Source organism: Beta vulgaris, chromosome 5 (assembly GCF_026745355.1).
Source record: "Beta vulgaris subsp. vulgaris cultivar EL10 chromosome 5, EL10.2, whole genome shotgun sequence".
NCBI classification, from domain to species: domain Eukaryota; kingdom Viridiplantae; phylum Streptophyta; class Magnoliopsida; order Caryophyllales; family Amaranthaceae; genus Beta; species Beta vulgaris.
In genome coordinates this window covers 49,713,935-49,738,178 of record NC_079206.1, presented here as the reverse complement: position 1 = coordinate 49,738,178, position 24,244 = coordinate 49,713,935, and the positions used below count along the sequence as shown (strand labels likewise).

At 36.0% G+C, this 24,244-nt stretch overlaps 1 protein-coding gene across 2 annotated transcripts; it reads right to left on the bottom strand.

Moving 5' to 3' along the window:
• Positions 1-912: 912 nt before the first annotated feature.
• LOC104893895 (uncharacterized) lies at positions 913-14,594 on the bottom strand. 2 transcript variants are annotated; one of them, XM_010680030.4, is made up of 13 exons: positions 14,318-14,592; positions 14,089-14,202; positions 13,179-13,276; positions 12,919-13,002; positions 12,660-12,793; positions 12,356-12,428; positions 12,207-12,252; positions 11,686-11,795; positions 11,486-11,593; positions 11,334-11,393; positions 2,436-2,497; positions 1,741-2,053; positions 913-1,651 (listed from the first exon to the last, which is right to left on the bottom strand). In XM_010680030.4, exons 1-13 carry the CDS (start codon positions 14,517-14,519, stop codon positions 1,361-1,363), a joined length of 1,695 nt encoding a protein of 564 aa, XP_010678332.2. In that variant the 5' UTR covers positions 14,520-14,592; the 3' UTR covers positions 913-1,360. The 2 variants fall into 2 exon arrangements, with proteins under 2 accessions (XP_010678332.2, XP_048500436.1); XM_048644479.2 differs by lacking the exon at positions 2,436-2,497 and having other exon boundaries at positions 11,334-11,389; positions 14,318-14,594.
• Between the last annotated feature and the right edge of the window lie 9,650 nt (positions 14,595-24,244).

The window sequence follows — 24,244 nt, the reverse complement described above, 5'->3', positions numbered from 1 at the left end:
TTCGCTTGTCGTTGTCGATCTTCGCTCGTCGTAGGTCATCGCTCGTCAAAGACTCAACCACCTTCTTCGTCACCTCCTCACCACCGCCAACATCAAATTGCTTCTCTTCTCAGACGTCGTCCATCGATTCCGGCAAGATCTAATTTTCGTACAAGATTTTCTTACCATTTTTTTAGTTTAATTGTTAATTTTTGTGTTGATTAATTTTGTTTGTGTCATATCGTTCAATTTCGTCCCCAGATTTATTGACTTTTGTGTAATTTCATATAATTCCACATTTATTCTTTTCGTGTGATTTTTATGTAATTTCACTAATTCTTGCTTTTTTTTTATAATTTATTATAATTGCAGATTTTTATAAGCTCATATGTCATTGTTTAGTGTAGTGTTACGAGAATTCGAGATATTATTTGATAGAATATTAAAATGGGATAATTTGGTAGAAAAATGAGGAAAAATTAGTAAAATATTAAATGAGATAATAAATTTGAAGTATATGATTCAATAAGATATTTTTAAATATTACTTGAAAATGGAGACATTAGGTAATTATAGAAAATATAAACAAGTACATGATATTTAAAGTTTAACTCTTAAATTAAATATAATTTATTTTTTTTATTTAATTAATTATTAAATGTATGAAAATTTATAAATTTAGATATTTAAATGATTTTATTGATATAAAAAAATAATTGGCTTTTAGTAATATCTGGTTTAGTATGGTCGGGTTCGAGTTTGATGCACGTCTGTCTGGTCATGTCAGCATATAATCTTGTTAGGTGTGTTCGGTTTCAATCAGGTCTGGAGACTGACCCTCACAGATCGAACCAGGTTCAAGTCAAATCAGAATCAGATTGACCTAGCGGTCAAATATGTTTCTGACACCACTATTGATGTGCCAAACAAAGATTGACTCTTAAACGCTCTTTGGCATAAACATGCTTATTACGTGGGAAGATTCTGGGAATAAAAACGCAAAAATGTTGTACTTTATCTTAATATCATCAGTGAGTCAATACCCTTGCACTTACATACCCTTTAGTAATATACTTCCTCCGTGTTTTTATTCTTGCTACATAGAGAAAGTGGGGGGAGGTTTAAGAAAGGTAGAGAGAGAAAATAAGGGACCACCACTTTTTGAATAAAAAACCATTTGTTAAAGAAAAAGTATGAGTATTTTAGAAGAGAAGGTGGGGGACCACCAACTTTTTAATAGTATTTTAAGATTTTTATGGTGAAAAGGAATCCATTTATGGTATGTAGCATCTATTATGACATTTCCATTTAAGGGAAATGTAGCATCTATAAAAAAACGAAGGAAGTAAATGCTAACCGAAAACCCTACCAAAAAAGTGTATTACATTATTAGATCACAATTATCTCTTGCACACCCCCCCCCCCTCTTCTTTCTTTTGAATGTATCGGCGTTACAATATATAATAGTGTGATCTTCAACAAGACTAAGGGGGTAGACAGTTTCAAAAACTACCCTAGCAAACATGTGCCTCACTTCCTGCAAACCTCCTACAGCTAACATCTGATAATCTATCTTACCATCCTTCTTCGGCAAAAATCCCTTCTCTTTACCTTTATCAACACATTCAAAAATCCTGCAAACTCTTAGATATAATCCCAGTGGAATAAATACCTGTAATACATACAAAACTAAGAAAATTAGGACAGAAGCAGAAACTTGGGGGGGGGGGGGTATATATAGATGAGTAGTTCGAGTGTTACCAAATCAGAGTAAGGTGCCAGAGGATATTTAGCCATCGCTTTTGACACAACATTTCCATCGGTCATATCGGAAAGAGCACGATTAACTGATCCTGCAAGACACAGGACATGGTCCCTCAGTACCATTTTCTCCAAACTCTGAGATTCTTGCAATTCACAAAAGCTCTGTTCACTAGCCCGAGAAATCAAGCTCGCAATATCAACTGCTTCTGCAATGTCCCCGCCATTATTAACAGCAAGTGTAAAGGCAGCAATTACTGAAGGAGCCCTAGGATGGTCAGATAGAGCCTTGTGAAATGCCAAGATTGTGACCCTGAAATGGACATGCAAAAATGCTTTATAAATAATCCACAGAATCTTTTCCAGGTGGGTATTGAAAGTAGATGCTCACAAGTTCCAGGCAGATGAAGAAACCCATAAAATCCAATGGCTCCAAAATGCAGCAACCACATCATTTCCAGCACAGCCAGAAATATTAGGCTATCCAATGTATCTCATTTCAGTTGACACAAAGAGACTGGTCTGGCTTAATAGAGTGACATCTACTACTAACTCCACCCAATCAATCAGCTACTAGAAACAAGATTGGTATTGAAGGATAAAACAACAGATGGGATTCACAGCTAAACTTCACAAACAGAAGAGTTCACTTCAATATTTCTTGCAGAAGCTCAAGTTTTTAGATAGGTTCTTACCATAAACTACTGTGGCATGGCCTATCTGGGGCCACAAGTTTGTCCAGGTTTGCAAACATAGCCTGAAAATAGCATAATCAAAGTCATGAGATGATTTCGTATAACCTGGGGTATATAAAATAACCTCTTCCAGAAAATAGCAGAAACCTAAAACGTTTATTGGAGTGACCAAAAGTTAGGCGTTCACCAAGCCACGCTACAGAAATTGAGGAGATCAAGTACGGGATTAATGCCAGTACAACAAACTTACTCACGTATTGCCTCTATGAAGAACATTAGAAAAATTTCAAGAGCTAATCTGATTTTCAAACAGACCAAGCTTATAATAAAGCTTTGTCACTAATACACTCGAGATCTGACAAGGTGATAAGAGGCAACATGAAGTTGCCAATTCAAAATTGTATGAAAAATTATTTTTCTTCCAATCTACCAGAACACAACACGCAGAATGTACGGACCCATAAGATGTTTAAGCATTCTAGAGAGAGAAAGAGAAAACCCAAGAGAAAAAAGAAAAAATGGAAACCCCAACCTTCTGTTCAGCATCCTCCCCAAGCAAACCCCTTAGCCTTCCTCGAGCAACCTTCAGATCTCCCTCCCAAGAGCAAAATTCTCTCTGCAATCCTCCTCAAAATGATTTTCCCTCAGCCTAATCTCTTTTTTCATTGCGAAAATCGGAGTTTCTTAGCTCTGACTGATGGCGAGCTTGTTTCGCTCCTCCCTCTCGTGAGCCAGAAAGGAGATCCGATGCAAAGTCTCGCATTGGAAGGCGGTCCCTGTCCAGGTCCGAGTTCTGTCGAACAAATCAAGGGCCTCCACCTCCATGCTGGCTTCCAGGTAAGTTTTCTTATCCTTTCTTTGGGTTCTAATTGCTTATGGTCAGTCTTATATACCATTTTCATTGGCGGATTGAGTTCAAATCCTCTGGCTATCATGAATTTTGCTCTGTTTGTGCTGTTGTGCTGGATTGTGTTCCCTTCCATTGCATACTTTGCATCATTGAAGGGTAACATATGCCTAAGTCTGGTTATTCTAAATATTCTTTTCTTGAGCTTGACTAGTTTTTATGCACAATTTCTCGCTATTATGTTAAATTCGTCTCTACGTAATTGGGGTTTCTTCGACCCAATGTTTTTGTCTGGCAAGATTGAGAATTTATTCATAAAGCTAATCTTATATTTTCGTATTTACTTATGTTTTCTTCTGCCTTAGTTGTATACCTCATGACTTCAACTTTTATCGCTCCCGATGACCTTCTTAAATTGGTTATAGTTACGGGTTCTGTAGTGTTATCTCCCCCATGTTCCTCTGTTTACTTGTGGTTTTGCCTTGCTTTTTACTATAATATGTCCTCTTTAATTGAAACACTATATGGTTTAGACCTCCTATTGGTTCTTGGAACTACGAACTTCATTGTCGTTTTCTATCAGTGTCTTTGTTATATTCTGATTTTCCATTTCCGTCGAGGGTGTTCCTTTATCAATCCTACTCAGAAAAGGTTTATTACCTATGAAAGATTGTTCGTTTGCTTCTTCCTAAGCAGAGTCACTCGATCCATGAGATCTCAGTGGGTGTTTTACCATAATTTCATTGGTGTTGTAACCATCTGTATTGTGTCATGTGCTCTAGTTTTTGTCCTGCCATGGTACATCTTTTACCGTGAAGGTTCTCAACATTGTAAAGTTTCACGTGTGGAAATCACAATAATTAGGAGATCTTTGGATCAACCTACACCTCTTTGTGTCTGGAACATTGTTTGTCATTCCTTGCTCAGGTCCCAGTTGCATCTCAGCCTTTATTATTTCTTAAGTAGTGTTGCAAATACCTATGGGTCCTGTCTTATACCTTTTCATGTTTGGAATTGCAATCGGTTTTGGTACAATTGCTTTGGCGTGTGGTTCCTCCTTTGTACACATTTAGCAGTTCAATCATCGTCAGGGAGGGTTGTTTTGCTACGTTTTCAACCCAGTTTTGCTTGGAGTTCTATTGCTCAATTTGATGATTCGAGCCCAAATTGTCCGCCACATGCATTTCTTCTCAACGTCCCCCACCCTACGCCTAATTTTTTGAAGTTCCTTACTTCAGTTCTCAAGCTGCATTTACGTTGCATTATGTATTTGTTTTGTATAAGCTTACTTTCTCGCAACAACGTTGTAATTGTAAGTTCAAAAACATCAAGAAATGGATTGCTATACTATACTCGACCCGAGTGCTAGCCACTCGCTACGGAACCAAGTGCTTGACACTTGCTATGACCACGTTTGTGGATGTGCCTCTCGCTCCTCGCTATATGAATTGTCACTTTGTTATTTTCTTTATGCTTGGGTTCTTCTCAACCTTTATGAACCAGATGTTAACCATCCGCTATGGTCCTTGGGTGTTTTTTGCACCAAACCCGATAAAAAAAGCATCCATATGAGAACCATAAATTGAAATATTCAAGGGGGCAAGAAGCCGGAAGCTCTTGTAGAACTTGTTTACCTTCGCAATAAATATAAACCTAACATCATGTTCATCCTTGAAACAATGACTTCGCATCAAAATAGTATCACCATTCTAACAACGCTTCATTTTGATAACAAATTAGTCATCGACCCCGTTAACCATTGTGGGGGTCTTTGCCTCTTTGGATAGTTTGGAATAATAGTAATATCAATGTTTCAACTCATTCCACTACGGATAGATGTGCTCATCTCAATATCAAATTCAAGCCAACCAACCAAGAATTTATAGTTACAGGCCGTACGCACAAGAACATGCTAAGCCATATTTTTGGAACTACTTAAATGAATTCATAGCTTCTCTACCTTGGATTGCCATTGGTGACTTCAATGAAATGTTAAATCCTGATGATAAAATTGGAGGTCGCTCTCTCTCCCCATCGCAATTAAAGCGCCTTCCAAAACTCCTCACTTCGACTAAAATATCGATTTGCCATAAGCCCAATCCTCCTTCTCATGGAAAAAAGTGATTCACAATCACCCCATCGATGAACGATTGGATAGAGCAATTGCCAGCATTTCTTTCATGTCCATCTTTCCCCAATGTCAATCCTTTTATGGGGCCTTTACAATATCGAATCACGCTCCACTCATTTTTGATTCAAAATATGATAATATCACGCGAGCTCCAGCTTTTCGCTTTCAAAATGCTTGGGCCACCGACCCTTAATCGCATCAAATAGTAAGAAAAAATTGGTACCTCTCCTTACGGGGCTCTTGATTTTTTAGAATTCAACAAAAACTATATCGAATTAAATCCCATTTTAAGAATTGGGCTAAGAAAAAAAAATTGACATACACTTAAACTAAGTTAACTGGAAATTGTGGAAAAGTAAAATCGTTGGAACAAAGGCTATGGGACCAACCTTTCAACCCATTTTTAGTTCAGCGTATTAATCGCCTTATCCTTCAAAGAGAGACGTTACTTCTCTTTGGCCAAGTCAACTAGGGTAAGTTTAGTCGTAAACGGTGGCTATCGCAAGGTGATAGAAACTCGAGATACTTTCACAACAAGATGAAAAAACGAACGACCAATTCATCTATTTTTCGACTGAAAAATAATATAGATCAATGGGTGGATTCTCACGAGGGGATAAGAGATCTCCTTTTATCCTCCTTTAAAGACAGATTTACTTCTGCCAATAGGCCAATGGACCTTTCTTTCATCAAACCCATCGTAACTGACTCTGATTCCTCTTTTCTATCGGCACCCTTTTCAAATGATGATATTAAAGCTGCTTTCTTTGACATGGGTTTGGGGCTAAATATTTTCCAGGCGGCCAATTGTAGGCAAAGAAATGTGTATGGCTATTCAAGGGTTTTTCCATCACAGACAACTCCCTACTTCTTTGAATCATACTTTAATTGCTCTTATCCCGAAAAACCCTACTCCACAAACACCTAGTCATTTCAGGCCAATTAGTTTGATTAATTATGTCTATAAAGGAATCTCTAAATTGCTTGATCAAAGACTATGTCCGATTCTCAAATCACATATCAGTCCCTTACAAAATGCTTTCACTCCAAAACGATCCATTCACGACAACATCCTTATCGTTCAAGAAACTATAAACACATTCCAGAAATCCACAAGTAAAGTTGGTTGTTGTGCCCTTAAACTTGATATGGAAAAAGCGTATGATCGCATTGAGTGAGAATTTTTATGGCAAATACTCAATAAGTTAGGCTTTCCACCTAAATGGATTGAATGGATTAAACAATGTGTCAACACAGTTTACTCCATAAAAATAAATGGTTCATCTACTGATTGGTTCAAGCCTTCTAGAGGGCTGAGAAGGGAGACCCCCTCTCCCCATATCTCTTTATTCTTTGTATGGATGTTTTGATCCAAAAGCTCGCTAATGTAAGCAGGCTCCCAAGAGGTTTAGGGTTTAAAATAAGCCCAAGAGGATCTTCTATTCCTTGCCTCATGTTTGCAAATGACAGTCTTGTTTTCTGTAAAGCAACAACGACGACTTGTACAAAACTCAAAAGTATCCCAGATGAGTTTTGTTCGATGTCAGGCCAAATGATCAATTTCCAAAAATCACCTTTAGTACTCTTACAGAAAATACTGAATGCTAGAAAAGCATCGCTTGCTGGATTTTTCAATATGCCACCAAAGGCTTGTCTTAGCAGCTACTTAGGAATTTTCTTCAGCTCCTATTACCCAATACCCGAAAAAAAAAGGACCATAGTCATCTTTTGGCTAAAACTTTGCAACGAATTCAATTATGGAAGTCAGGGCTCATTTCTAAGCAGGTCTTCATACTCTGATTCAGATTAATCTCGAGTCTCTCCCGGCCTACTCATGTTCTTCATCGCTTATTAAATAAAGATAAAAATAATACCCCTGTGATTGCATCGAAAACTGTATGCTCTCCGAAATCTCAAGGGGGTCTTGGCCTCCGCCGATCCCTCCCTTTGAATAAAGCTTTTTTAGCCAAAATTGGTTGGAATCTCATTAACCAACACAACAACTTTTGGGCCACACTTATCAAAGAAAAGTACCTACATTCAAATACTTTCTTTGAATGCACTCCTAAACCTCGTTATGTGGAGAAAGATCCTGGCACAAAGAGACCTTTTACGCAAAGGCCTTAGATGGAAAATTGGTAATGGGAAACAAATTATTTTCTTGCTAGATAACTCGCTAGGCCAAGACAGTCTATGCTCAATGCTCAATCAAAATCAGACCACCATTGATGTGGATCTCAAATTAGAACACTTCATCACACTTAATCATACTTGGGACTTAGCAAAGCTAAATGCAGTTTTGCCAAGGCATTTAACTCTGAAAATTCAAGGCATTCCTCTCCCTTTTCATGATGTACCCGACACTCCCATTCGGGGTCCTACCTCTAGTGGGGTGTTCTCAGTTAAATCAGTCACTTGGCTTGCCCATGAACTCCCTCCAAAACCACCTTGGCCTTATCGATGGATATGGAAGCTGGATATCCCTCTCAAGCTCAAATTTGTCATAATAGTTTGGCTGTTAGAGACGCAATGTTCTGTCAGGTATGGGTATGTCCGGTACGACACTTCTAAAAAATCAGGACACGAGGACTCTGTCCGAAATTTGGACACGGGTACGGGAACACGAAATTAATATCTTATAATCTAAAAAAAATTAATAATAAATCCAATAATTTAAATCTACATAATAAAAAGGAAAATAAAAAGAAAGTAAAAGGGAAATAAAAAGAAAGTACAAAAGTACTTTCACAACAAAAGAAAAAGAAAAAGAAGAAAAAGGGAGAGAGACACGAGAATAAAACAGAAAACTAAAAAAGTAAAAAATTGAAACTTGTTTTTTGTAGTCCCCCACGTGACTACGCCCCCTTTTTTCTTTTACAAAACAACCCAGCCAACCATAAGCCAGAAGCCCAAAACAAAAGACAAATTGATCTGAGAAACCCTAGACGGGTAGCCACCATGCAGCCACCGAAAACTTCTCTCAACACCACGAAACCACCATGAATCTACTCGCCTCTCAATGACGACTTAAAGCCCTAAGTATTTGTCCTCTTCCATCTACATTTAGTTCTTCGATTTTCAGATGTAAAGTTACAAACCCTAGATCTAAGTAACCTAAATATGACGTTTTTCAAGAGTTTTCTTCTTCTCTTTTCTTCTTATCATTCGAACTCTATGGACTGAAACTAGGGTTGGTCGTGTCCGAGTGATACTTGCCGCATCTGACACGGATTTCGTACCGGTGTCGGTGTCGTACCGACACCGGTATTTGGCAAAATTTGCGTCCGAGTAACAGGGGTGATATAGGGATTGAAAACATTGACCACTTCTTTTTCAATGTCAGGACTCAAAGGATCTATGGGGCCTACAACAGGTTACAGATTGGTGCGCACCTATTCCTAGATTCACATCCAATCTTCAATTTCTCCCGGACGGAAAAAACTCTCCCTACTTTCCCAAAATTATTTTCATTTTTTGGAGTATTTGGAAGGAGAGAAATGCTATCATTTTTTATAGTGACAAGTGGATTCCGTCTCGTGTGGTTCATAGAGCTCATTTTGCTTTTCATGAATGACAGACATGTACCCAAATAGACATTTGTCAAGCTAACGGCTATCCTTTTACAGGAGCACCACCCCTTCCTCTTTCCCCCCTCACCCAATCTATTGACGTAGCTTGGGATCCTCCTCCCCCAAGTACATTTAAACTTTAACTTCGATGGCTCTGTCCGTGGGTCAGCTGCAGCAGCGGGCTTCATCATCCGCAATCATCAAGGTCATCTTATTCAAGCAAAAACGTTCAATCTTGGTCATGCCTCGGTCACTATTGTCGAGGCTTGGGCGCTTCACCATGGTATTAAGGCGGCTTTGCAAATGGGTATTCAAGACATCATTGTAGAAGATGATAACCTACTGGTTATCAATACTACAAATAATCTTTGATCAGTTCCTTGGAGGGGACTGGATCGCTAATGTTGGCCACCTAGTTTGTTCATCTTATGAGATCTCATATTGTAATTTTTCTACTCTTTCCCCATTCTTATATCCGATGCATTAGGTGTTACCCTCGAGAGGAGGGTAGCCTAATGTTTTTTCTCTTACCTTTATTAAAAATAAAAAACATGCAGAATTTCCCTCCAATAAACTCATTCTTCCGGTCTTTGCAACCCACTTTCTTTGTCCCTCATGTCCATTTCCAGGTATCCCGAAATGTTTTGCACCATTTAAAAATCAATATTGTAAATGCTCCATTCTTCTAAATGAAGGCTAATCAAAAACAATATAACCAGAAAGCCAAAACTCCAGTTATAAGAGACTAAAACTGGGAAACTGCAACTGAATAATCAGACCATGATTTCATGTGCTGCTTAACCACTATAACTCGTGTGTATGTTGCGGTGAAGCTTAAAGCCTCACATAATATAATCAGGATGGAATATAATTTTGCAAAGCATTTTCTTGGCTCATTAGTATTATCATGTACTATCTTTGTTAGAATCACCTGAAAGTTAGAGGTGATCATAGGCCGGGCCGCGGCCAAAAAAAATTGTGTTGGTCGGGCCGCATCGTTGTGCCCAAAGCCCACTATTTCCGGCCTAAATTAGCGGGCTTTTCCGGCCAAAAACAGGTCGGGCCAAAAAAATCGGAACGGGCCCGACCGCGAGCCGAAAAATTCATCCCAAATCCCGGCCCAAAAACGGGTCGGGCCGGGCCAAAATGATCAGCTCTACTGAAAGTATAGTTTTGAAATACTGTTTTTATAAACTTATTGTGTAATTAGTAGTTTTAGTGGTCAAAGATGTGTCTTGGAGACCATGTCAAAATGTAGCAGATCCAACATGTACAGAAGAAATAAATCTAGTATATTGAAACAAAAAGAGTACTAGCTACAGAGTGGTAAAAAGAGCCATCAACTCCATGCCTAATATGCCTCTCTCAGCACAATAGTCATTTCCCTAACAATATTATCTAGGTAGGTAATTAAAAATGGTCTTATTTTAATTAGTATTGGGATGAATCTAAAAAATCATAGAGAACATGAATATACTATTAGAAACAAAGAAAGTAATTAAAGCACAAAACATTTCAATGAAAGTCATTTTATTGGGAAGAGGGAGTACATAAGGGAAGTCAAGAAAAAGTAAAGTTGAATGCTCATTCTAAATAAACTTACAACTCTTTAAATTGATAGCAACTCACTTGCTATACTGTCACCAGCTGAGCTAAAACTTGCCAACTGAACTATACTCCCCCTATTTTTTCATAGGTGTCTTTTAATAGTCACAATTTAGATTTTGACTGCATATTTTTTAATGATATATAAGAAAAAATAATATTATGTAGGATCGTAATTGATTTATTTGAGTGTGAATTTTCAAGATATCAACTTTTTATAGATTTTACTAACATGTAATTATAGATATACGCGGTCAAAGTCACAAATTGAAGACCATGAAAAAGCATGTGTTGCACTGAATAAAAACAAAGAGAGTATATTTTAATACAATTTCCAAATCTAAGTTACCTCATCTCCCCCAACCCCCCCCCCCAACCCCGAGTAAAAGCCAAATCTAAAACTATGAAACTCAGTGTATGATTGTATTCCATACAAAGAAATTTTAAATTATTGGTAGTTTGGTACTACATCAAACAAACTATTCATGTTTGCTTGTATCATGTGATGAATAGATTATGATGTAATGTTTTTATAGCCAACTTTTGGTGCTATCTAATTTTCAGTTGCTACCTATGGAGTTGTGTAGGTCCAATAAGGATGACAATAATTTGAAGTAGCCTACATAAACATGCCAGATCATGACAATGCAAAATAACTAGGAATGACAACATGCGAGCCAATGCAGAAGTAATAAAACAGGCAGCAAAAGCTAAAACAGAAGCATTGTATAGTAATAAAATACTACCAGAAGCAAGTTTGATCCAGAGTCACGTCTCCGAAAGCCACAACGAACAAAATATGCTGCCTTCCAGAAGAATTTCAATTGACACATCAGAATGCTTCCTCATACTCAAGTAATGATAACGAAAACGGGAAATAAATAGCATGTGTCCATACCTGATGAGGGAGAAGTAGTTCTAGCAGACCAAATTTCCACAACAATCTTAGAGATGCTTCAGCAGAACCATAAGCAAGCATGTAATTCATTTCCATAAGTATTCTAGCCTGCAACATAGTACCATCAGTTTTATTTTATAGAAAGCACTTCACCAGAAAATAAAACAACCACTATAGAGTAAGAGTTGAATCCTTAATACCTTATCAAGCCTTAATATCAAACATGATAAATTTTTAATTGATTGAACTGTTTCCCTGGATAAACTAAAGCCTAACCGGGCAGCAATTCTGATTGCACGCAGGATTCGAGCTGCAAGCACACAAAGGTAAGCTTGAGAATCTGCCACGATGAGGTTTTACCAGGCATAGCTACCATATTAAACTAATAAAAATTTAAAAATGATAATTGCAAAACTAGATTTTGGTAGGAGAAGAGGATTTTTTCGGGGGGGATTAACATACTTCCTCTGTTCTAAAATAAATGACACTTAATATTTTAGGATGTTTCAAAATAAATGAAACGTTAATTATTTGGTATTCAACTCCCTCCCTCCCTCCCTCCCTCCCTCCCTCCCTCCTTCCTCTCATCATGACATGGATCCCTCTCTTTCTTTCTCTCGATCTCTCTGCTCTTCTAAATTCCCGTTCCAACACCCTATGTTTCATTTAAAACAGAACAAAGGAAGTATATGGATAACATTAGGAGGGGAAAGGAACCCACCATTGTCCTCGCGAAAGGAGGTGCTTGCAGGAATTATAGTCTGCAACTGTGACGCAGAATGTAATGTGTAAGTATGTGACTCAATAAGTATAATAATCACACACACAGACACACACTCTTCGGTAGAACAATCAATTGACTTTACATACTTTAGCTTTTCTAATATCTTCCAGGCCCCCAAAATAGTCAAAAATTAATCTTGCAAAAGGATCAAACATCAACCTGTAAAAAGACGAGCAGTAGAGATGAAAATGGTTAAATTTGTACCTGAACTATCTATAAACTGAAAGGCATGCAAAGGGAAAAGTTATAAAAGACCCTGATAAAAGACAGCAACATATATATTTTTTTTGTCTAATTATCCACCCTTTGTTAAGGTGAAGCGACTAGGAAGGAGGGGTTAATGGCAAAACGTAGTAAGGAACACTAAATTACAAAGATCATATCAGCAACCCGTTAACTGTAAAGTCCCGCTGAATACAGTTTCTCCAACGAACTTTGTCCCCTTCATCACAGCTGATGGGTCCTCCTACAGCAAAACTTAGATTTCTGTTGTACTTCTGCTGGCCAGTGCTAAAACTTGAGACCTAGTGCATCAATCCAAAATCATAGATCATGAAAGGGAAAAGGAAAGAAATTCATGTCCAGGGTTTCCAAATTAATGGTTCCAAGGAATTTTGGGAGGTACACGAAAAAAGTTTGTTTAACAAACCTCTAAGACATTGTTATCGATATGCACATGGCAAATGGGAAACCTCTTTCCAACAATTTCACAGCGCGGAAATGTTCTTTTTACCTGCAAAACAAGGTGAAAGTAAGCACAGCTCTATGATGCAAGCACAGAAACTAGCATAAGTTGTTGCTTTTAACTAGTACAACAAACATGAAGTACATAGACCGACACCTATATGGTAATTCAAAGAACAACATGTATCCAATGTCTGATTGACTTGAAAAATGATCACAAATAACCTCTCTCAACTCTGCAGAGGTCAATATATCAAAATCCTTCGGTATACGCTTCAAGATAAGATCTCGAACACAGCCTCCAACAAGATAAACCTCATATCCTATACCAAACGTAAATTATAAAATCAGGGTACAAAAGGGAAAAAATTTATTATCTCAATAAAAAGGTTTCTTTAAGAAAACTATGGCCAAAATTTCTTGATTTGGTACGATTCTGTAGCTGCAACGTAACTTAGAGGCAACCACAAACAAGAAATTATGTAATGACCTCCCATCAAGTTAGTGTAGCTGTCCAAGACTTTACCTCCATGATAGAATTCCGAACATAAAATGAGACAACGAGAGCGAGGAAGGAAGGAAAGAAGATCGTTCACAATCAACAACAGAGCCCTTAGTCTTTCGGATGCCAACTACAGTATTACAGAATAACATAGAAAAAGGCCAAAAAATGGTTCTATATGGTTTTGCCATCCTAATGTAAGACAATGTTACAAACAGAGTCTCCAAGCCATTCATCTAGCATTTAAGCACAATCCACACAGGTAATACTAATACATGAACCAAACGTCCTAAACTGTCACTTCTTTTAATCTTTGCTCTTCTGCTGTAGTTCACCCTTAATTCTGAACTTTGCTAAATTTTAAAAAGTGTAAAATAAGTAAGAACAATACGATACAAAATGAATAAAATGCCACCACTATATGTAATATTTGCATATATCGGATATAAATTATGCAAAATTCAGGCTATAAGGTCTAATGCCACCATAATTTTCAGCCAATAAAAACCCTATCAAAATAAAACTTCATTAAATTCCCATGATAGTTTTCTATAATATCAACATGCACTACGACATAACACTCAAAGCATAGAACTCAAAGTTGCAGTATAAATTCAGTGATATATGCAGTACCCTTTTTCTTCAGCCTCTTAAGGACCACCCTAGTAGGTTCAGAAATCAATGATGTACTGATCCCAAGTTCTTTGGAACTAATTTTCTTCCATTCTCGAGCTTTAAGACCACTTTCTACCAATTGAGACAAAAAAAGTATCATTTAAATGCTAAACAAATTGTCAAAATATAAACAACGTCGTATCAATAAATTAAGAATCGTGAATTGGGCACCAAAAAATATAGGTACCTGGGCTCTCAGAGGGCTTGATGATGAACTCTGTTTCATCAACAAGTTTAGTGGGCACATCAGAATTCCAGCAAACTGATGATAGAGATAGATTACTGAGCAAAAGGAGTTTCGGACAAGAGTAAAAGAAAAGAGGAATAGGAGAAATGTGTCTGCTTAAAATTGCAAGTTTACAGATGGAAAGTGCCATGGAAAAGAGCATAAGTGATCAACCAGCCATGGATGGGTTCAAACTTCAAAGGTATCATAAACTGATAAACCCTAGTTCTTTACCCGGTAGGGTTTAACCGTTTGTTTGGTAAAAAGAATTTGGAAGGAAAGGAAAAGAAGCGGAAGAAAATTTGTTACTTTTCAATGTTTGGTTTATTAAAAAAAATATTAAGAGGGCGTTTGGTATAATCAATTAGACGGGATGGAAAGGATACGGATAAGGACTAAGGAAGGGAAATGAAAATAATAACTGTTACCTTTAATTGTTGTTTGGAAACAATTGAGAGGTTTATGATTGAGGAAGAAAACATGATTTGTTTCCACTAGTTTGATAAGGGTAATAAACGGAAGGGATTATGTTTCCTTTTGAAAACGGTATTTGTTACTTAACACCATACCAAACAATTAGAAATGGAAACGCTTATTTGAATTGAGAGGAATTGGAAGGAAAGACTCTTTAATAAAATTTTACTTTTCTTTTCTCCCAAAAGCGGGGGAATTTAGGAGGAAAGAGAAAATTTATACCAAACATGGGAAGTTAAGGTTTTTTCCTTTCTCTTCCCTTCCTTTCTCTTCTCATCCTTTCCTTTACTAAAAATGAATCAAACATACTGTAAGAGTATGGAGGAGGACTTTTGGGAATTAAGATGCATTATTTGTACTGGAATAATGCTGAATTTATCTGAACTTAATTGAACTGAATTTATTGGACTAAACTGAATTTATTGTACTTGAATTGGACTTTTAGACCTGATTGGACATGATTCAACTTATTGGACCTGATTGAAATTTATTGACCTGATTAGAACTTATTAGACCTTATTGGACCTGATTGAAACTTATTAGACCTTATTTGACCTAATTGAAATTTATTAGACTTTATTGGACCTGATTATAACTTATTTGACCTTATTAGACAAAAAAAATTGATGAGTTTAACATAAATATTACCCCTAATGTAAATACTACCCCTCAAAATTTAATAATTTATTATGAAATAATAATTATCAAAAATTTTCCCTTAAAAAAGTAATTATTATTAATTATCTCTTATGATAAAACAAAAAATATACTATTTATATACTTGCTTATACACAACTTTCACCACTAATATATCTAATAGTCTTGTTTTGATTTCATAAGCACTAGTAAAAAATCAAAAGTTGATTGACATTTATTGCTAACAAGTGAGAAATTGTCACGTATGGAAAAATTTATCTCTCACTCCACTTCAGTTTTATGACTAAAGTAGAACTCATTAACTTTCACTCTACTTTCATTTACTTGAACCAATCCGTCTTGTGTGGACCAGGTTCACATTAGAAATGGTGTGGACCAGGCTTAGACACGTGCCCCACTACAAAGTACAAACTAGTCACTCCCGCTTTCCAAAATCTGCGCAGTTTTCTCTCTCTTCAATAAGATTCTCTCGCCCTAAAATTTTAACAAAAACAGTTGTTCTGAACAAACATACACTATATCATTTTCATATACACTATATCATGTCAAAATACACCATCATGTCAAACACTATAACGATCGATTATGATAATTTTGTGTAATATACAAATAAACTACATTATAACATTTCAAAATACATTATATTATGTCAAAACACACTATATCATGCAACACTATCATGTCAAAAAACACAGCAAAACACTATCATGTCAAAATACACTATATCATGTCATTATATACTATAACATACAACACTATCATGCCAAAAAAAACTCGGCAAAACTCTATGATTTTAAAATACATTATATCGTTTTAAAATACACTATATTATTTCAAAATACAGTATATTATTTTAAAAATACACTATCAGGAGAGTGAAGTTAAAACTCACGTGAGATGGTGTACAAGTTAGTGTGCACCGGATTGATATTAGTTTTTTTTATACTTGAAGGTCGTAGAATTCGTTAATTAACTCCTTATCTCTCACCCCCACTTTCATCTCTCACTTGTTGCTTGTGATAGCATGTTGTGTCTAGTTATTTAAAGATGAATTGCAAAATATTGTAATTATGATGATTAATATTGTCAACTTTATTTGATTAAGATTATAATATTTTTTAATAATAATATAATAAGCTAATAGTAATATAAATAATAAAACAATAGACAATAATACAAGTATAATATTATACATTGTGGTACTTTAATTAAAAAATTTAATAATAACATAATAAGCTAATAGTAATATGATAATAAAATAATAGATAATAATACAAACATTTAATAAAATTGTGGACAATAATACAAGTATAATACGATATAATCATTGTGGTACTTTAATTAAAATTCTAATAAGAACATAATCAGCTATTAGTGATATGAATAATAAAACAATGGTGAATAATACATATATTTATTGATCATTGACTATTTGGGTCTTATTGGAACTTATTGGACCTGATTAGACTTAATTGGAACTTATTGCACCTGATTGGAACTTATTGGACCTTATTAGACCTGATTGGAACTTATTGGACCTTATTAGACCTGATTGAAACTTATTGCACCTAATTGGAACTTATTGCACCAGATTCGAACTTATTGGACCTGATTGGAACTTATTGTCATGATTGTACCTGATTGAAACTTATCTAAACTGAACTTATCTGAACTGAACTGAACTTATTTGGCCTGAAACTTAATTTATTAAGGTGAAAAGAACGCACCCTAAAAGTTTATTCAAAAAGTGACTGTAACAGCCCGAATTCTCCCGACCAGCTTATAGAGGATTAAGCACAGCGAAAGAGACTTTGGTCGAGATAACCCGAACTATTACAATCACACTCACCGAACTACATCGGAGAGTGTGGGACTCAAATCCCAACTCTATTCAAATTAATTAACTATTACGACTACGCTCTGATTCTCATACTCTATTCCCATAAATTTCTACTAAAAATTCAGCAGAGTTTCCTTTGAAAATAGGACAACGCTAAAGCGAGAAATAATATGAACCTGTTGCAATTTCAATTTATAAAATATTTTCAAATCCCAAAGCTCAACAATCTCAACGATTTCGCGGAGCAACAACCAATAGAGAATCAGGAGCACTAACTAGCGACTCTTAAATGAAGAAAATACATTATAGAAAATAAACGATTTAACTATTACAAGTGGCGTCCTCACTTCAATAACAAATATAATACTGCACCATCTCGTATCCGCTTCAGCTTGCAAAAGAATAACTCACGGCTTCAACCTGAAACATATAAGATACTGCCACCCACCAAGTGACAGGCCACAGAAATGACAAAACAATGTACACACATCAGCAAAGCTGAGTACTAAACCCATAAACAAGAGTAACACATGCTTTGGTGGCTTTTACTTAAAAAATGACTCAGCAGTCAACATAAGTTCAACAATCACATCCATCATAGCATGCTTAGCAGCAATAATCTTGTTGAACATACATATTATATTTCTAGTTCCACATTTCATAATACATCATTAATCACATAGTAGCAAACACGCTAAGGTACTCCTAACAATGATACGTTTCATATATTCTCATTTGATCAACCTTTTAACTTACCACGATTCCATAGTAGGAATATGAGGTCACCAACTTTGATATAAGTAATACTCTTCATTTCCTTTAGTCGATTTCTTGATGGAAATTCACACTTATGCTTTCGTATTCTAACAATCACTTTCTTATATTCTATAAACAACCTCTTATCAAGCAATAAGTATCATAACTTCACTATAACGATTCCTTATCAGGAATCCACATAACAGATATGATTCCTTATCGGGAATCCAACATTAGTATCACTTACCATGATATGCCTCCTTATCAGGAAACCAATATCGATATTCATATTCATATACTGAATAAACATTCATGACTTACCTGAGAAATTCCTTATCGGGAATCCAATATCGAATCAACTTACCACCATCTGATTCCTTATCGGGAATCATATATCGAAATAACTTTCATACTTTGAAATAACATTCCTTTTAACCAGGGGGAAAGAGAACGCGGCGGAGGAGACAAAGCTTACACTCCGACAGTGGGGGTCGTCACCCAACCATTCGCTTTACTTTTGGCCAATAACCGCGACTAGTCCGGAGTACATTTTTCCGCTGATTTCATCAGCCATCCACAGGTTTCACATTACCTGATATAACGCCCGATTATCGCCCCACAGAGCAATGGGCAGGTTTCCCTGTGGGGCCTGTTGAACCCTAGTTTTGATAATGACAAAGAAACAAAGGAACAAACTAAGTAGTGAACTAATGAATTATTTAAGTGTATGGTGTCTAAGGTATCAATGCAAGGAACTGGGAGAATACAAGTCAATGAAGAAGTCAAGAGAGGATTTCAAAGGCTAAGTAAAGAAGTTTCTATGTTGATACTGGAGCAAGCATTGGATCAAGAATAATAGAAGCTAGGCGTTTTATTTTCTAGTTCCAATGTAAAGGAACAAAGAAAGAATGGTAAGGAACTGTGGCAGAATATTTGAGAATGAAGCGTTTGTTCCTTCGTAAGGAACAAACTCAGTGGCACTTAGTAAATATGTTAAAGGAACTGAACTAATATAAGGAACTAGACTTAGGCGTGTACTTAGTGTAACGGTTAAAAGATAATGGAGTAAGTCATGCCTAGATTATAGGAAATTAGTTATTTCTAATTTCAAATGATAAAATCAGTTTTTAAAAAAAAGAAAATCTGTTTTAAGAAGATATTTTATTTTCGGAAAATAAGAAAATAAATATCCGGTTGTTAGAAAGATTTTATTTCAAAGATATTATTTTCTTAAAGATTAGAAATTCAGATTTAAAGATAAAAAGAGTTTATAAAAACTGATTTTCGGATAATGTTGAAGGAACTCCTATATTTAGGAGTAATGGCTGCATTTTATCCACGTTCATTTATAGTTCATGGGATCATGGGACATGATGTAAAACGTGTTCCTTAGGGGAAGGAACATCATGGGTAAATGGATTAAAACGTGTACTCTAACATTAATCCCACGTTCTTCATGATTAACACTATAAATATAGAAGTCTAGATAAGTTCCAAATTGTGTCTGACTAAGTAATTAAGTGAGTTTAACTTATTAAGTGTCAGTGCCTTCATTCTCTCATAATAGCCATTTGTTCTTTGCCTTCTTACTCTAATTCCACTAAGCTTATTTCGATCAATTGTATTTTGGTTTTTGGGGTAAGGGAACTTTGAGTGAAGTTCTGTAAGAGAAAGGCTTTGAGTGAAGCTTGTATGTGTGAGAAAACTTCGAGTGAAGTTGAGAGGAACTGCTGTTAAGGGAACAGTGGTTCAGGAACTTGAGTTTAGGAACTCAAGGTAGGGCTCGAGTTAGAATTAGGTTGTAACAGAGTTGTTTGGCCTAATTAGTGAAAGTGTTGAGTTTAAAATCCCTAGTGGTCGAGGTTGTTTCTTCTTGTTGGGCCCAAGAAGTTTTTCCTCGTAAAAATCCCTTGTGTTCCTTTAGCTTGTTTATTCGTTTAAGTTTTAATTTCCGCAAAAAGTTACGTTTATTTCTACACCTACAATTCACCCCCCCTCTTGTAGTGTTCCTAGGGAAATAACAATTGGTATCAGAGCTAGAACTCACGTAAGATAGGAAACCCTATTGAGGAAAAGATCCAAGGAACAATGAATACCACCGAGAAACTTGAAGAAGGTTATTCCACTCAAAGGCCTCCTATGTTCAATGGAAGTACTACAACTATTGGAAGAACCGCATGGAGATATTCATCAAGGCTGAAAACTATCAGGTATGGAGAGTCATTGAAGTTGGTGATTTCGAAGTCACAACTACAAATGACAAAAATGAGGTAACTCTTAAAACCCCTCTCTGATTATGATAAATCTGATTTGAAAAAATGGAAGTAAATGCCATGGCTATTAAACTATTGCATTGTGGACTTGGACCCCATGAACATAATAGGATCATGGGATGCAAATCCGCAAAGCAAATATGGGATTTACTAGAAGTAACCCACGAAGGAACTAATGAAGTTAAAAGATCGAAAATTGATTTACTTATGAATCAATATGAACTGTTCTGCATGAAATCCAAAGAAAGCATCCGAGACATGTTTACTCGTTTTACTAACATTATAAATGAGTTGGCTTCTCTTGGAAAGTTTATTTCATCTGAGGAACAGGTTCGAAAGGTTCTTAGGAGTCTTCCTAAGGACAGATGGATGGCTAAAGTCACGCTCTTCAAGAAACAAAAGACTTCACTAAGTTCAACTTAGAACAGCTGGCAGGGTCACTTATGACTCATGAGCTTCACCTTGATACTGAATATGGTGAAAGCTCCAAATCAAAATCAATTGCTCTCAAAGCAGATGATGAAGATGATTCGGACTCTAAAGAAGAAGAAGCAGCCCTCATGGTTCGAAAATTTCGAAAGATGTACAGGAACATGAAGAATGGAAACTTCAAAGGTAAAACTAAGAAATTTTCTAACAAAGCTGCTTGTCATAAATGTGGAAGTACAGATCACTTCATCAAAGGAATGTCCTCTTTGGGAAAACGACAAAACCAAAGAAAGGAACAAGGAACGCTTTGCTGAAAGGAACAAAGAATCAAAAGCACCTTTCTCTAAGGCAAATGTGCGCAAAGCTATGATAGCTGCTTGGGGAGATTCAGAGACGGAAGAAGAAGAGGAACAACCAACTGAAGAAACAGCAAACCTTTGCCTTATGGCAAACATCGACGAAAAAAAGATGAAGAAAACATTGAGGTTGGAGTGAGGGGGAACAACACTTGGTATCTCGATAGTGGTTGTTCCAAGCACATGACAGGAGACAAAACGAAGTTTCTCTCACTCACAACCTATGAAGGTGGCAGTGTAACATTTGGTGATAATAAGAAAGGTAACATTGTTGCTATGGGTAAGGTCGGTAAGTCACCATTACACTCCATTGAAAATGTATTTTTAGTTGAAGGTCTAAAACATAATCTATTAAGCATTTCTCAATTCTGTGACAAAGGAAATACTGTAAAATTTGATAAAGAAAAATGCTTAATCATCAACATTAAAACTAAGAAGGTTATGTTGGAAGGAACAAGGAAAGGGAACACATACATTGTGGATCTAGACCTTGTTCCTCAAATCAATTTAACTTGTCTTAGTGTTATTGAAGATGATTCACTTCTATGGCACAAGCGTCTAGGACATCTAGCTTTTCATTACTTGAGAAACTTAGATCAAAAGATCTTGTTTTAGGATTACCATCCATAAAATTTCATATTGATCAATTATGTGATGCATGTGCACGAGGTAAACAAGTAAGATCCTCTTTCAAATCTAAAACGATTGTAAGCACCACTAAACCATTAGAGTTAATTCATATGGACTATGTGGACCTATGAGAATTCAAAGCAGAATGGAAAGAGATATGTACTTGTGATTGTAGATGACTATTCTAGGTACACTTGGGTTATTTTTCTCTCTAGTAAAGATGAAACTTATGATGAGTTCCTTGTCTTTGCTAAAAGAGTTCAAAACCTAAGCGGACATAAAATAATGCACATTAGATCAGATCATGGCAAGGAATTCGAAAATTATAAATTTGATGACCTAAGCAGAGATAATGGCCTAGATCATAATTTTTCTGCCCCTAGAACACCACAACAAAATGGTGTTGTAGAAAGGAAAAATAGAACTTTGGAGGAAATGTCTAGAACCATGTTAATTGCTAGTGAACTTCCAAGGAACTTTTGGGCTGAAGCTGTTAATACTGCTTGTCACATAATTAATCGTGCCATGATGAGACCTATCATTAATAAAACTCCTTATGAACTTTACTGTGGAAAGAAACCAAATATCACCTACTTTAGAACATTTGGATGCAAATGTTATGTGCATAATAATGGAAAAGATAATCTTGGAAAATTTGATGCAAGGAGTGATGAAGCAACATTCTTAGGATACTCCTCACATAGTAAAGCTTATAGAGTATATAACAAGAGAACTATGTGTGTTGAAGAAAGTATTCATGTAATCTTTGATGAATCTGACAAACATAATCCAAGCATACAGGTTGATGACTATGAGATAGGGTTAGCACAACCTAGTTCAAGGAACACAGATTCACAAGAAGAAGAAGAAGTGAAAGAGGAAAGGAACGAGGAATTCGAAAATAATGAGATCAAGGATATTCCTGTTCCTCAAGGAGGAGAAGATACTCCTGTTCCTCTAAATGGAGGAACTGAGTCCACCGAGGCTAACAGAGGAACAACTGAGCAGAGTTCCTCATCCACTCAAGGAACTCATGAGGAACAACATGTTCCTATAAGAGAGTTTCAACCAAAACCTTGGAGATTACAAAAGTCACATCCTGTGGAACTCATTATCAGTGACATATCCAAAGGTACGCAAACTAGATCTCAGTTAAGAAACTTTTGTGCATTTCATGCGTTCCTATCAATGATGGAACCAAGAAATCATGAAGAAGCCTTAACTGACTCTGATTGGATTATTGCAATGCAAGCTGAATTAAATGAGTTTGAAAGAAACAAGGTATGGCATCTAGTTCCTTCATCTAAACAACAAAAAGTAATTGGCTTAAAATGGGTGTTTAGAAACAAACTAGATGAATATGGAACCATTGTAAGAAACAAAGCTAGACTTGTAGTAAAAGGTTATAACCAACAAGAAGAAATTGATTATGAAGAAACCTTTGCTCCTGTAGCTAGATTAGAAGCCATTAGAATCTTAATTGCATTTGCTGCTTACATGGGATTTAAATTATATCAAATGGATGTTAAGTGTGCATTTTTAAATGGCTATCTAAATGAAGATGTATATGTCGAGCTCCGGTGAGCTTAGGGACGCCGGTGAGACGCGCAGGTGAGCGAGCGAGGGTAAGAGGGGGGGTCGGGGTTTCGCCGAGAGAGGAGAGAGAGTGAGGTTTGGGGTTTTGAGTTTCTTTTTCACGGTTTGGGGGTTTGATACTCTTCACCGCTAAAACAAATTTGATAAGGGTTTGGTTATGTTTCTTTGAAAAATAACCGACATAAGTAATTTGGGATTGGGTTTCTATTTAGAGCAAAATACAACTCAACTAGTTGCACAAAACCCAAAATATAAATTACCAATAATAATAAAACTTCATTAAATTAAATAAATAAATATATTACAAACATGATAATATAATTCACATTCCATATCTCAAATATAATAAGAATATCCGAAACATAATTAACTTAATAAATATATTTAACGTTCAAATAAACCCTCTTAAAAACTAGGGCTATTACAGTGACTTTATAGTTTGATTTTATATGTAGGTGTGACATTGATGAGGTTTTCCGTCTAAATTTCTATTATGTAGTCATTTTTTAAAGGTTTATTCTGAATTGTGGTTACTATTTTAGTCCAATTACTAATCTACCCTCAATTTAATCTTCTTCACTAATCCTCTTCATATAGTTCACTAACTCTGCATCTCATTTCAACCAAAATCAACAATGAAGCACATTTTATAATTAGTATGAACAACAATATGTTTTCATACAAATCCTTTCTAAAGAAAATAATCATTTTACTCAACCAATTATCCACCTCAGATATCTTCCTTAATATATAATAACCCACAACCAGGTTCACAAATCTACAAGAATCCTTAGCTAAGCGGCAAACCCATACTCTGCATATTGAACTGAACCCAATTCGCAACAACAATGTCAAGCTTTAGCTTTCTCTCTCTAAT

Excerpts from the sequence above, each read along its gene's own strand:
- LOC104893895 (XM_010680030.4), bottom strand. The coding sequence starts at position 14,519 with ATGCTCTTTTCCATGGCACTTTCCATCTGTAAACTTGCAATTTTAAGC. Across the intron at positions 13,003-13,178 it reads CCTCTGCAGAGTTGAGAGAG|GTAAAAAGAACATTTCCGCG; the intron begins GTTATTTGTGAT and ends CTTGTTTTGCAG. Across the intron at positions 12,253-12,355 it reads AAGATATTAGAAAAGCTAAA|TTGCAGACTATAATTCCTGC; the intron begins GTATGTAAAGTC and ends TCTGCGTCACAG.